Here is a 14,544-nt window from a genome sequence, read left to right as displayed (position 1 = left end):
CCTATTAATCAAGACATTTTGTTTCATTGATTTCTCAAACCAAAGCAACACAAAAGTAGCTGACACAGCTGCAGACAGTGGTTTAAAAATAGCAGTTTGTGATTTTACATACATACTTAGTATACAGTGTGCTATTTAAAAAATAACACACAACATCAATAATATTTTCTCTAGAAAATATTAAATGTAAGTCCATTTCCAAATCAAATGCTCCAATTCAAAATATTGGACTCAAATAAACTCATTTATAAGGTAAACATTATTCTAATCTGCAGTATTAATCCCATTATAGTCCATTTTTTTCAGAACTGCATTGCAGAAATCTTGAGTCCAACAAATGCTGCAATAGTTTGAAACTGTAAAAGTTTAAGAGACACAAAAAATGTATAGCATTTCCATGATTACATTTTCCCAGCAACACAATATGATTTTACTGTTTGTGCTGTTCAATTGCTGTAATGCAGGAAGTCTTTCAGCCTAGCAATTACTAAGAAATAATCACCTCATACATTGGATTCAGTAAGCTACAAGCACTCACACTAACACCCACACTACATCATTTACTCACACTGTGAAGATAAAAAATATTGTTGAATACAAGTACCAAGTTTTACTGGTCATTGTCAGACACAGTCATTATTCATGGTAATCAATTTGTATGTTATCGATGGGTTATTTACTGTATAGGCTTGTGTTTATGAAACAGTAAGAAATTTAAGTAGGTAGCTTCATAACGTTTTTTGGACTGTTTACATGATGTATCTATGATTCATCACTGACTAGATAAGGAATCAGGTAATAACATTACATTTCAAAATTATTATATTTATTTATTATATTATCTAACACATAGATCATATCAGAAGATTATATATTCATTCTTATTAGAAAGACATCCTTACCTTTTCAGTGGAATGCTGCAGTGTCACTGTGTTTTGATCTGACCCAGACCACACACTACTCGTGAGGATAAATCCATTCACTGTGAACTCTTCGCTGCTCAACATTTTTTGACACATTATGTTACATTTCAGAAGTATGTGCAATTTCTGAAAAAGACCAGAACAGAATGCTACTTCTGAGCAAAGGGACTGGAAGTGGGGGGTTAGGAAGTAAGGAAGGGGATTTGGCGTGGCGGGTTAGGTTCTAGTTATTACCAGCTGCGACAGCAACGCTGATATTGTTTTCACCTTGTAAGTGTGTGGGCCCTATTTTAACGATCTAAGCACATATGGCGCAGGTGCGTTTAGGGCATTTCCAAATCCACTATTGCTAGTTTGACGGCGGAAAAAAGGGTCCGTGGGCCGGGCGCATAGTTCAAAAGGGTTGTACTTAGTGTCTTCATTAATTCATAGGTGCGTTTTGGGCGTAACATGCAATAAACCAATCAGAGTGTTGTAATGTTTACTGTTATCTTTGAATAAAAGATACGACTGGACTACTCATCAACTACTCATACCGGCGCTGCCATCTTTATTATTTTACCTCTGGTTTACACTGGTGCACACTTCAATGACATCTGTAAAACAGAACATTCAAAACAGGAAGTTCCAAGGATGTTACCATAGATAGTATATAAGATGTTACATCCCCCTTCTTTTGAAAACAAAACATGGTCATGAACATACACGTTAGCTGCCATACATATTTACGGACTATGTCGTCTTATGGTATTCAACTCATCAGTCATTTTATCTTGCTTGGCAACGGTGTATTGCTATGTTGCATTACTGCATTACCAACATAAACGTTTGAACCATTGGGACACCATAACTGAAGTGTAACTTTATCAGGTATTTCCTCTGATAGAACTTTAGCTGTATCATTTAAACAAAACAAGGTAAGTATTCATCAAGCAAACAAAACATTTTCACAAAACATTTGTTTTTTCTTTTTGTTTGTTTTGATATAATTTCACAAGTCCAAAACTTCTCTTGGCCATACTATGCGGCCTGACCTGGTGGTAGTGTAATGCGCTGACGCTATGGGGGTTGGTTGTGTGTCTGGTGTGTGTTCAGTGTTGTGTTGCAGTGTGACAGGCTCTAGTCCATGGCCATTTGGTGGACCATCTGGAGTCTGCAAGAGGTGACGCCTGTTTCGCCTCAGCGTGTGACCTTCATCAGTGCAGATGTTGTATGACCTCTGGGTACCTGCTGTTTCTGTGACTGTTGCAGGTTTCCACGTCCCTGCTGGGAGCTGGTAGCGGACTGTGGCACCCACTGGTAGTGCAGGCAGTGTTTTGGCTGTTCGGTCGTAGTACTGCTTTTGCCGCCTTTGGCACAGTTCTCTCCTGCAGTGGACTGTGGTGCGACAGGCAAGCTCTGGCTGCAGTTGCTTTTCAGTGACCGGGAGAATTGAGCGCAGACGCCTGCTCATCAGCAGCTGCGCTGGTGACTTCAGTCCATCAACCGGGGTGTTTCTGTATTCTAATAAGCTGAGGTAAGGATCCGTCCCCTGTGCACCTGCTTTGTCCATGAGGGCTTTGGCTGTCTGCATAGTCTTTTCAGAACAATCCGTTGCTGTGTGGGTACAGTGGGCTGCTTGTGACGTGCTCAAAGTCCCATGCATGAGTGAATGCTCAGAACTCCTGCGAACTGTAACAAGGTCCATTATCACTGATTACAGTCTGAGGGATTCCAAACCTAGCAAACATGGCTTTCAGCTTTTGGATGACGGTTGTGGAAGTGAGGCTGGTGGTCTTCTCTACCTCAAAATATCTGCTGTAATAGTCAACTGCCACTATGTAGTCAGTATTATTCCATGTGAATAAGTCTGTGGCTATTACCTGCCAAGGCCTTTCGGGGATGGGATGTGAGATCATTGGCTCCTTTGGGGCAGAGTTACGTCGCTCGAGGCAGATGATGCAGGATCCTACTAGCGCCTCTATTTGTTTCCCCATGCCGGGCCAGAATACTACATCTCTTGCCCGTTGTTTACACTTTTCCATCCCTAAATGTCCTGAATGTATGCGTGCAAGCATTTCAGCCCTGAGTGAGTGTGGTACAATGACTTTTTCCCCTTTTAGCAGGATGCTGTTCACCTTGGAGATCTCATCCCGATGATTCCAGTAATCTGTGACAGCATTTCGGCATTTTTTTCTTGACTCAGGCCACCCTGCAAAGGTAACCTGTGTCAGCACTGAGAGCTGTTCATCTTGGGCTGTTGCAGCTCTGATCTCTGCCATTTTCCTGTCGCTCACCGGAGCGCTGCTGATCACTGTGTGTATTTGTGAGTCCATACCTTCGCTCAGTGACCGTTCATTACATTCAATTGGTTTTCTGGATAAAGTGTCCGCGACTGGGATTTGTTTTCTGGGCTTGTGTGTTATGGTGATGTCATACCGTTGCAGCTGCAGTATCATGCGTTGTAACCTGGGCGGTGCAGCTGCCAGTGGCTTTCGCATTATTGCCTCTAGCGGTTTGTGATCTGATTCGACAATCACCTGTCGGCCATACAGGTACTGGTGGAACCTCTTGCATCCAAAGAGCACTGCATAGAGTTCCTTTTCGATTTGTGCGTAGTTCTGTTCAGTCTCATTTAGTGCCTTGGATGCATATGCAACTGGCTTCTCACCCTGGAGCAGGACTGCTCCTAAGCCGCATTTGGATGCATCAACTTGCAGTTTCACATCTTTGGTGTGGTCAAAGTATGTGAGGACGGGGCCAGGCTCCTGTGTTAGGAGGTCTTTTACCTGTGTGAATGCAGCGTTAAGGCTTGAGTCCCATACAAACTCGTTGCCCTCCTTCAGCAGCTGCCGTAATGGATCTGTGGCCTCTGAGAGTTTGGGGGCAAACCTGGAAAGGTAAGTGATCATGCCCAATATGGTCTCCAGCTCTGCTCTGTTGCGTGGTTGAGCCATGTCTTTTATGGCCTTTATCTTGTTGGAGTCGGGCCGGATGCCGTCTCGTGTCAGCCTGTGCCCAAAGTAGCTCACCTCTGTCACGCAGATGACACTTTTATCCTTGTTCAGCCCGATGCCTTTTTCTCTTGTTCTCTCCAGCATACCACGCAGGTTGGCATCGTGCTCGTCTTTGGTGCAGCCATACACCAAGATGTCATCCACAATAGCAGCTAACGCCCGGAAGCCCCTCGTAAGCCTCATCGACTCGCCTCTGAAACTCGTCCTGTGCAGAGATGATCCCGAAGGGGAGCCTCTTGAACCGATACCTGCCATAGCTGGTATTGAATGTAGTTAGCATGGATGACTTGTGGCTGAGTTTTATCGCCCAGTACCCAGACCTGGTGTCTAGTACGCTGAAGTATTGTGCACCAGCTAGTCTGGGTGTGATGTCATCCAGAGTAGGAAGCGGATAGTGGGGTCTTTGAATGGCTTTGTTTAGAGAGCGGGGGTCTAAACATATTCTAAGCCTCCCTGTTTTGGGCTTTTCTACCACTACCAAGGCATTTACCCACTCAGTCGGCTCTGTGACTTTCTGTATAATGTCCATTTCTTCCATCTCTTTTAGTTCGTCTTTGAGTCGGCTCCGCAGGGCATATGGGATGCGGCGAGGCGGACACACCACTGGTGTTACGGCAGGTTGAAGGCGGAGGTTGCATTCCCCAGGAAACAGTCCAATGCCTTCGAATACGTCGGCAAACTCATCTGTGATGCTATTGTGTGGCAGTGCGTTGACCATGTGCACTAGCTTGACAATGTTCAGATCTAAGCATGCTCGCATTCCCAAAACAGGAGGTGCATTTCTTGCACAGACTATGTCAAAGTCTAGCACGACTATTTTTTCTTTGTATCTGCACGTGAGCTTGCATGACCCTTCCACTACAAGTCTCTGTCCACCATATCCTGAGATAGTACTGTCTGGTGGGTTAAGCACTTTATTGCCAAACATTTTGTGGAATGTGTGGGCTGGTATTATGTTGGCCTGGGCCCCCGTGTCTATTTTAAATTTCAGTTTGTGCCTCATTTCCCCTATTTGCACCTCTGCATATGTTTGTTCTTTGGCAGTGTTAGCATGTAGCTTTGTGATAGTGTCAATATACAGTTCATCTGGTGGCTGCTCCGCTCCGTCTGTGATAACATGCACTCTCTTGGACTTGTATTTTGTCTTTGGTTGCTGTGTTTGTGTCCTGCACATTTTAGCAAAATGGTTGGGCTTCTTACATTTGTTGCATTGGCGTCCTTTGGCTGGGCATTCCTCTGTGCGTCTGGGCTCTCCCCCACATGCTCCACATTCCTTGTTCCATACTGTATTTTTGGAGTCAGTCCGGTTTGTTGTGCGTCCATAACGTGTATGCTCCGACTTGAAAGGTTTTCTGCTAACTGCATGAGCTGACTGATTAGCTGTGCTAGCAGTGGGACTATGCATGGTTTTTAGCTGCTGCTGCGACAGCTCATGTGTCCATGCAATATCAATAGCCTTTTCCAACGTTAAGTCTGTGTGGCATAACAGCTTCTCACGCACTTTAGGAAAGTTTGTGCCAAAGACGATTCTGTCTCTAATCATTTCGTCACTGTTAGGAAAATCACAATCGTTCACAAGCAGTCTTAACTCGGTTACAAACAGGTCGCAGCTTTCACCCTCCCCTTGTATCCTCTGGTGGAATTTATACCGCGCGAAAATAGGGTTTGCTCTGGGTTTAACATAGGCCTCAAACCTGTCGTAGTACGTCTTGAGAGCTTTCCTTTCGTCTTCTTTGAGTGTCCATGTGCTAAATATATCCCTTCCTTTTTCGCCAATCCATAGGAGTAGATAACTGCACTTTTCTTCCTACCGTTTGCTGTGTAGCGGTCCGGAGAACATTAGCTCCACATGTTGGCGGAATTTCTTCCATGTGTCGGGCAGATTGGATGAATCCCAATCCATCCGTGGCGTGGGGACACCTGTGTGTTCCATCTTCTGTCGTCAGGTCGATTTGAAACACTGGTCTATTCTGACACCATGTAATGTTTACTGTTATCTTTGAATAAAAGATACGACTGGACTACTCATCAAGTACTCATACCGGTTGTTTTTCTACTGATTTTTATTATTCTTCTCGGGGGTGCCATTTTCAGGACTGCGACCGATTGGCACGAAATTTGGCAGGTTGAGATCATAGGTTGAGATCAAAATTAAGGCAGAGTTTGAAGATGGGTGTGGTCCGAGCAAGGGCGCCGGATGAAAGGGGGTAGAAAGTAGTGAAGAGGGCCTTGGCCCCCCCACTTTACGCCCCTGGACCAATTTGGCGTTGGTGTAATCACAAGAGCCTCTCTAGTCATTACTTGTGTTTGATCATTGGCCTCATCCTCCACATGAGGGCAGTGTGTCCAGCTCTGCTAATGCATCTTCTGAAAACTTTATAGTATTTCTGAATCTCCTGCTATGTTGAGGTCCAAATTTTCTTTTCTTTATTTAATCACTGCTGGAGAGGGAGATGAATTTATTCTAGCTGTAAAGATGATTAAAACAAATAAGAAACTATGAAGTAACTTGAGAGTACAGACTTTTATCCCGATGTGCCTGATGTCTCATGGAAACAGCGTTGGGCTGTGTCACAGATAAGTCAACATGTTGTAAACTGAAATTGTTTTTACCGGAGACATATGCTTAGCAACAAATTGAAGACCTGTTTATCAGAGCATAAGGAAGCAGCTAATTGTTTGAGGACCATAATTGTGCAATCCACTGCTTCTAGGGGTTCATGCTGCAGCTCTTCTGGAAAATACAATAACAGATTAAATCTGCCTAGAAAACTGATCACTTAATATCAATCACATGAGGATGTAATTTGAATGTGAAGGTGCCAGTATCACTGATAAACATGTTTGCATATTAGTTTTTCCATTAAGAAAATGAACATGCACTGTTGCACATTGGACCTCATTTGAGATGTCTTTTTTTTCATATACCTTCAAAACATGTTTTGCTTGAAAAATAAATTTATTTATAACATGTGTAGTAATACAGATACAAACATCCAGTTACACAACTTGAAATGCATGTTAATGGAGGCTGTAGACAAAAATAACCTTCACAACGTGTCTCCTCATATCATATTCTGGTGTCACTCATAGTAGCTGGTGTGCATAATTGTATTCCTGTAATGGCGTGCTAATAGTAGATCATTTTTTAAATCTCTGCCAGGTTCAGGAGGAGTGAACTGTAAGTAGACTTCATTAGCTGAAGGAAATGGACTGCCCCACTCCCTGTTAATGATTCATCTGCATAAAGAGGTTCAGAAGCTCACACCATTGTCCAGTGAGAACATTCAGCACCTTGGATATTTTTGGCAAAAGGCCTTAAAAGCTGCGTATACCTGCACATTATCTGTTTCAAGCTTATTTAAATCACACACTCAGAAGTTCAGGCGGTAAGTTTGATTCTGTATTGTTTTCCATGTGTGATGTTTTAATTGTTTTACTTTTGGAGTTAAAAAGCACCGAAGAACTGTTTTACGGAATTCAGCCAGAGTACGCTTACTTTTTTTTAAGGATTAATCAGTTAATCAGATAATAATATTACGATCAATTACTTGGCTGATTTCGCTTTGCTAGAAAACATCCAATTCAATTCAATTCAATTCAGTTTTATTTATAGTATCAAATCATAACAAGAGTTATCTCGAGACACTTTACAGATAGAGTAGGACTAGACCACACTCTGTGTGCTTTAATCTATTTTTATCACTTCAATTGTAATTTTGGCTTTTTTAAATTGTTATTTACAAAAAAAAAGACTTGGGAGAGATGGGATACTAACATTGTACATTGGACAATTACATTCTAAAATACTTTTGTTGGAAATTAAATATTTTATTAACACGTTTTCCATCCAAAATAACAGCAAAAGGAAACTAAAGTAGATTTTATATAGCTATGCGTACTTCTCTCAATAATGGTTAATATGGCAAACAGTGGCTCTTATAGCCGTTTGTTACTTCATTATCACAGCTCTGCCCCAGCATTTTTCCTACAGTAATAGCCAGTTGCAGTAGGTTTCTCTCCATGGCGACCTGGTTCACTGGCCACAGCGGCCGAGGCTGAGCACTCGCAGGAAGGAGGGTCATTAGAGTGTGACTTCACCCATGTAAATCCAGAATCTATTTCGGTTCAGATGTATGTTTCAAGCAGTATGACTGCAGTGTTACTGAGGTATAGAATGTTAAAAATCATCACTTCTTAGAAAATTACTAGAGCAGGCAACTGTTAAAAAAAACGTATCCAAACTCTTAAAAATGTATGTAACTTCGTAGTCCTGCTGCTAGAGTAGGTAATAATAGCCTTAGGTCATGTTAGCTTTTAATACCATTCTCGCCCTTTGTCCCTGTGTAGGTGGGAAAGTGAGCTTTCCACAAAGTACAAGAATGATGTTTATATGTTGTTGAGTTATCAATAAAATGCATCTCACTGCTGCTGATTCATTTTCCACTAAAACAAAGTTTCCCTTTGTACATGTTTATTTTTAATAAAATTATATTGAATATGGGGTGTGATTTTGGCCCATTTGGCTACAAAAGCATAATGTTTTTTTTTTCCTTTTTTCTAGAGTCAGAGAATCTTCTCAGTGCAAACATGAATCACACAAAACAGCGCAGCAGTCAGTTCGCTGGGAGAAGATACTACTGAGAATACCGTCACTCTGGGGAGTTGTAGAAAATAATCCTATCCATTAGAAAGATGAGAAAGATGAGACTGGTTCTGTATTACCTGATAGTGTTGGGGTCCAGTGTTGTGATTTCAACTTATGGGCCCCATCAGTTAGCACAGATGACTGGTGATATTTTGCTTGGAGGTCTTTTCCCCATACACTTTGGTGTTGCATCCAAAGACCAAGACCTCGCAGCTCGGCCCGAATCCACACAGTGTGTCAGGTAACATTTTGAGACTGGTTTATATATGATTTGACTGAATGAGTGTGCTCAACTTGTCTGAATCACTTTTTTCACTTTTGTTTGCATTTACAGGTTCAATTTCCGAGGTTTCCGTTGGCTACAGGCCATGATTTTTGCGATTGATGAGATTAACAACAGCAGTACTCTCCTGACCAACATCACCCTTGGCTACAGGATCTTTGACACATGCAACACAGTGTCAAAAGCCCTGGAAGCTACTCTTAGTTTTGTCGCCCAAAATAAGATTGACTCCCTGAATTTAGATGAATTTTGTAATTGCACTGATCACATCCCAGCAACCATTGCAGTCGTAGGAGCAGCTGGATCCGCAGTCTCCACAGCAGTCGCAAACCTACTGGGTCTTTTTTATATTCCTCAGGTGAGTAACCGAACAGTATCAGTACCACATTAATACTCGTGGCCTTACAACTGATCACATGGCAACCCTGTATCCTAAAAATGATGTGCACCTAAAATTCATTTGCAGTGGATAACATGTTTTACAGGACACGTAATGCCAACTGGATGATGTGTTTTATCAACAAAATGAAACAACCTTTATATTGAATAAAGATAATAAAGCAAGACACAATGAAAACCTGATAGATTACCTGAAATCTTTACCGTTTCAGATCAGCTATGCCTCTTCTAGTCGCCTACTGAGCAACAAGAAACAGTACAAGTCCTTCATGAGAACCATTCCAACTGATGAATACCAGGCCACAGCCATGGCAGACATAATTGAGTACTTTGAGTGGAACTGGGTCATTGCTGTGGCCTCAGATGACGACTATGGGCGCCCAGGAATCGAAAAGTTTGAGAAGGAAATGGAGGAGCGAGACATCTGCATTCACCTTAATGAGCTTATTTCTCAGTACTTTGAGGATCATGAAATCCAAGCGCTGGCTGACAGAATTGAGAACTCAACAGCTAAAGTCATTGTTGTATTTGCCAGCGGCCCAGATATCGAGCCTTTAATCAAAGAGATGGTGAGGAGAAACATCACAGATCGTATCTGGTTAGCCAGTGAAGCGTGGGCTAGCTCCTCTCTTATTGCTAAACCAGAATATCTTGATGTTGTGGCAGGTACAATTGGCGTCGCTTTGAAGGCAGGGCATATATCTGGCTTTAGAGAGTTCCTACAAAAGGTCCAACCAAAGAGAGACAGTCATAATGAATTTGTCAGGGAGTTTTGGGAAGAAACCTTTAACTGTTATCTGGAAGACAGCCCGAGACAGCGAGAAAGTGAGAATGGCAGCACTAGTTTCAGGCCTTTGTGTACTGGTGATGAAGACATCACGAGTGTTGAGACCCCGTACCTGGACTACACACACCTTCGAATCTCCTATAATGCGTATGTTGCAGTTTATTCCATTGCACAGGCCCTGCAGGACATACTCACCTGCACACCTGGACATGGACTCTTTGCCAACAATTCCTGTGCAGATATAAAGAAAATGGAAGCATGGCAGGTAAAATGTTGCACATTTACCCCAAAGCAAAGCAATTAAATACCTAATCATTTGCCAGTTTGAATCATCCAAATGTGTGTTTCTGTGTCGCAGGTCCTGAAGCAGCTCAGACATTTGAACTACACCAACAGTATGGGGGATAAGATGCACTTTGATGAGAACGCAGACATGGCAGCAAACTACACCATTATAAACTGGCACAGGTCTGCTGAGCATGGCTCTGTGGTGTTTGAGGAGGTTGGATACTACAACATGCACATCAAGAGAGGAGCCAAACTGTTTATTGACAAGAAAAAGATTTTGTGGAATGGATACAGTTCTGAGGTCAGTCAAACTGTTCTGTAGAGGATGTTCCCATTAATGTTTTCAGTTTCTTCCCCTGTTATTTGATGCATTTTTCATTTTCCTGGCACGATCTACTTAGAATTATAAGCAGGTAATCCTTGAAAGGAAGGAAATATACATTATTACAATCCCTGCAGGGCCCCATTTCCCTTTAAACTTACGGCTAAATGATTTTAGCCCTTGGGCCTTTTTTATCCACTTGGGGGCACCAGAACTAGCTGTAAATACAACATTGACATACTGTATTATCACCTTGTAAAATTGTTATGGCAAAAATGTTAGCAAATATTGGCTTATATTATTTGCTAGTCGCTAACTTTGGCTGTCTTGGCAGGTATAAATATAGTGTTTTTATAACAGCTGGAAACAAGTTGATAAGAGTAGTGAGAGTAAACCAAACAGTAAGTGTGAGGACCATAAAACCAAAACAATGAGAAGAAAGATGCAAAAACACTTTGTAGAGCTGAGGAAGGGAATGGCAGGGTTGTCTGAAAATTATCTGTGGCTTTGTCACCACAACTACATGAATGCCTTTGACCAATTGTTCATTAAGAAAATTGATTAGTGCAGCTTTAAGTTGCTTTTAGGAAATGGGCCCTGTTGTATTAATCATCTTGCAATATCTTGGATTTTTGTTCTAATACATGTATATATAAATATATTACATGATGTATCGTTATGTCCCAGAAGCAGCTGAAAAAATAACCAGAAGGTGCTTTGCTTCACTGCAACAATGGTCATTACGAAGTTCATCACTCTACATTTTTCAAAATGTGCATAATCAATTAACTCCAAAAACTCCTTATAGATTTGTTCATGTACTACCAACACTGATTCATTGATTGTTTAGATTCTGGAGATTAAATGTTGTAAAGGTTTTGAAATATGTCAAAAACTGAGGCTACAGTGACGGTGTCTTAGCATAATATGTAGCTATAGTATAAACATGTCCTAACTTTCAAATGTGCAGTCTGTATAGAACTGGTGTTTTCTATAAACACAATTTCTACTATAAACAATAAATTGTTTCATTTCAGAGTTGTATCTGTAAATTTTAAATGTTGCTGAATATTTAAACTTTCCACTTAATTCTCATAGACTTCTGTTGTATTTATAATTCAGCCTATGAATACAAAAGACACCGAGTTTAGGAGAAGCCCTTGTAGTCTTGGGCTTAAGGTGCCAACTATGAACACCAAGGTCCCTGGTGTAAATCTGACGGCCGTTCTTTGTTAGAATATCATTACCCATCTTGCTCGTGACTTCCTGTTGTTTCTCTACTGTTGACTTGGTAGTAAAAGCATAAAATGCCTCTAAAATAGTTCACCCTTTTCCAAACTCACTATTTTTTAAATAATAAAACCCTACACCAATTACATTTAAACATATTATAACTATAAAATGTCAAGCTCTTTCTCATGCAACTGTTTTGTCTGTTTCTATCTCATAGGTGCCATTCTCTAATTGCAGTGAAGACTGTGAACCTGGTACAAGAAAGGGGATCATAGACAGTATGCCCACATGTTGCTTTGAATGCACTGAGTGCTCAGATGGAGAGTACAGTAACCATAAAGGTACCAAGATGCCAAATATTCACCTTCTCATATCTACTAATGTTACACCTGGCAAATGTTGCACTTCTAACACAGATTTTTTTATATATATATATATATACAGATGCCAGCGTTTGCACCAAGTGTCCAAATAACTCTTGGTCCAATGGGAACCACACATTCTGCTTCCTGAAGGAAATTGAGTTTCTCTCCTGGACAGAACCATTCGGGATAGCTTTGGCCATATGCGCAGTGCTGGGTGTTGTCTTGACAGCTTTTGTGATGGGAGTCTTTGTCCGATTTTGCAACACCCCAATAGTAAAGGCCACAAACCGAGAACTGTCCTACGTCCTCCTGTTCTCACTCATCTGTTGCTTCTCCAGCTCACTCGTCTTCATCGGAGAGCCACAGGATTGGACATGTCGTTTACGTCAACCTGCCTTTGGGATCAGTTTTGTTCTCTGTATCTCCTGCATCCTTGTGAAAACCAACAGAGTGCTTTTGGTATTTGAAGCCAAGATCCCCACAAGTCTCCATCGTAAATGGTGGGGATTAAACCTGCAGTTTTTGTTGGTGTTTCTGTGCACATTTGTCCAGGTCATGATATGTGTGGTCTGGCTTTACAACGCCCCTCCTTCCAGCTACAGGAATCATGACATTGATGAGATCATTTTTATCACCTGCAATGAGGGCTCTGTGATGGCTCTTGGGTTTCTTATTGGCTACACATGCCTCCTGGCAGCTATATGTTTCTTCTTTGCATTCAAATCACGGAAACTTCCAGAAAACTTCACAGAGGCCAAATTTATCACTTTCAGCATGCTCATATTCTTTATTGTTTGGATCTCTTTTATCCCCGCGTATTTTAGTACATACGGAAAGTTTGTTTCAGCTGTGGAGGTCATTGCTATACTGGCATCTAGCTTTGGGTTGCTGGCCTGTATCTTCTTCAACAAGGTCTACATCATCCTCTTCAAACCCTCCAGGAACACCATTGAGGAAGTCCGATGCAGCACCGCAGCCCACGCTTTCAAAGTGGCTGCCAAAGCTACACTGAAACATAATACAGCTGCAAGAAAAAGGTCTGGCAGCATTGGTGAATCTTCTGCCTCAACTCCGTCCTCATCCATTAGCCTCAAGACCAACGGCAATGACTGCAACTCGACTTCAGGAAGGAATAAGCCAAGAGTGAGCTTTGGCAGTGGAACAGTTACTCTGTCCTTGAGTTTCGAGGAGCTGAGGAGGAGTTCTCTAATGTAATAGCATATCGTGGATGTGTCAAACATCACCTTCATTAATCTCATTATTAAGCTGTACTTTTGGACTTTATTTTGAAATATAACTTTTCACCTTCTCATTTTCTTAACATTTTGTCAGAAAGATGACCAGTCTAACTAATATACTGTACTATACCTGAATCCTGAGAATCTTAATATTTTCAGCATAAACCTGATGTACACTAAGCCTATTATTAATAATAATAATAATAATAATAATAATAATAATACAAGATTTTGTACAATTAAAAACGTTACGTTAGATTCTTATGTTTTTTTCTTTGGAGACGTTAAATCTTATTTAGATTAGTGAACTTTTATTTCATCTATCTATCTATCTATCTATCTATCTATCTATCCATCCATCCATCCATCCATTCTGATCCCCTCTCTAGAAAAAGGTCTGATCAAAAGTTTAAAAATTACAAATTCAATACAAAAAACAAAAAGCAAAATTGTGGAGCTCGTAAAACTTACTATTACTTGAATTACTCTGAACCATTCACAATGTATTACAGTAACTATCATAAACATGAAACAATGTGCCAGTATACAGTAAATAACCCAGATTCTCTCAGAAAAATAGATCTGAATAAAAGAAAAAAACCCTGATCGAAACAGAACATTGATCATTCTGATGGAAGTCTACGGGACATTTTGGTGTAGATCTTTCAGAGAACGTTCTCTGCTTGCAGCTTGCTTATCACAAGTCTGTGACAACTGCAAACAGTGCAGGCCTATCTCACATGTTAATGTAATTCTCGCAATAGGCCTACACCACACAGTCATGTCTTTACTGAATGGAGGAGGTATAGAAAGGAGGGAGGAGCAGCTTGGGGCAGGCACTGTTTATTCTGATCCACTCTGTATGATTGTCCAGTGTGAAGAATCTAAGTTGTAACTATTTCCTGAGCAGAAAAGACTCTTGAACTATGAAATAATGATAGAACAATAAAATAATATGCATATTTATTATAACAATATGAAGGAGGCCCTTCTGCATATGTTAAGTATATTTTGATGATTGGCTACTTGTGTATTGAAATTAAATTCTAATTTTAAACACAG

General features: G+C 41.0%; 1 protein-coding gene across 1 annotated transcript; it reads left to right on the top strand.

Moving 5' to 3' along the window:
• The first annotated feature begins 8,614 nt into the window (after nucleotides 1-8,614).
• casr (calcium-sensing receptor) lies at nucleotides 8,615-13,459 on the top strand. Its single transcript, XM_078266457.1, has 6 exons — nucleotides 8,615-8,808; nucleotides 8,902-9,208; nucleotides 9,462-10,301; nucleotides 10,395-10,625; nucleotides 12,097-12,220; nucleotides 12,324-13,459. Exons 1-6 carry the CDS (start codon nucleotides 8,615-8,617, stop codon nucleotides 13,457-13,459), a joined length of 2,832 nt encoding a protein of 943 aa, XP_078122583.1.
• The last annotated feature ends 1,085 nt before the right edge of the window (nucleotides 13,460-14,544 follow it).

The sequence above is a fragment of the Sander vitreus genome, chromosome 13 (genome assembly GCF_031162955.1).
Source record: "Sander vitreus isolate 19-12246 chromosome 13, sanVit1, whole genome shotgun sequence".
Lineage (NCBI taxonomy): Eukaryota > Metazoa > Chordata > Actinopteri > Perciformes > Percidae > Sander > Sander vitreus.
Note: the sequence above shows the minus strand (reverse complement) of the source record. Positions and strands in the feature narration are given on the sequence as shown.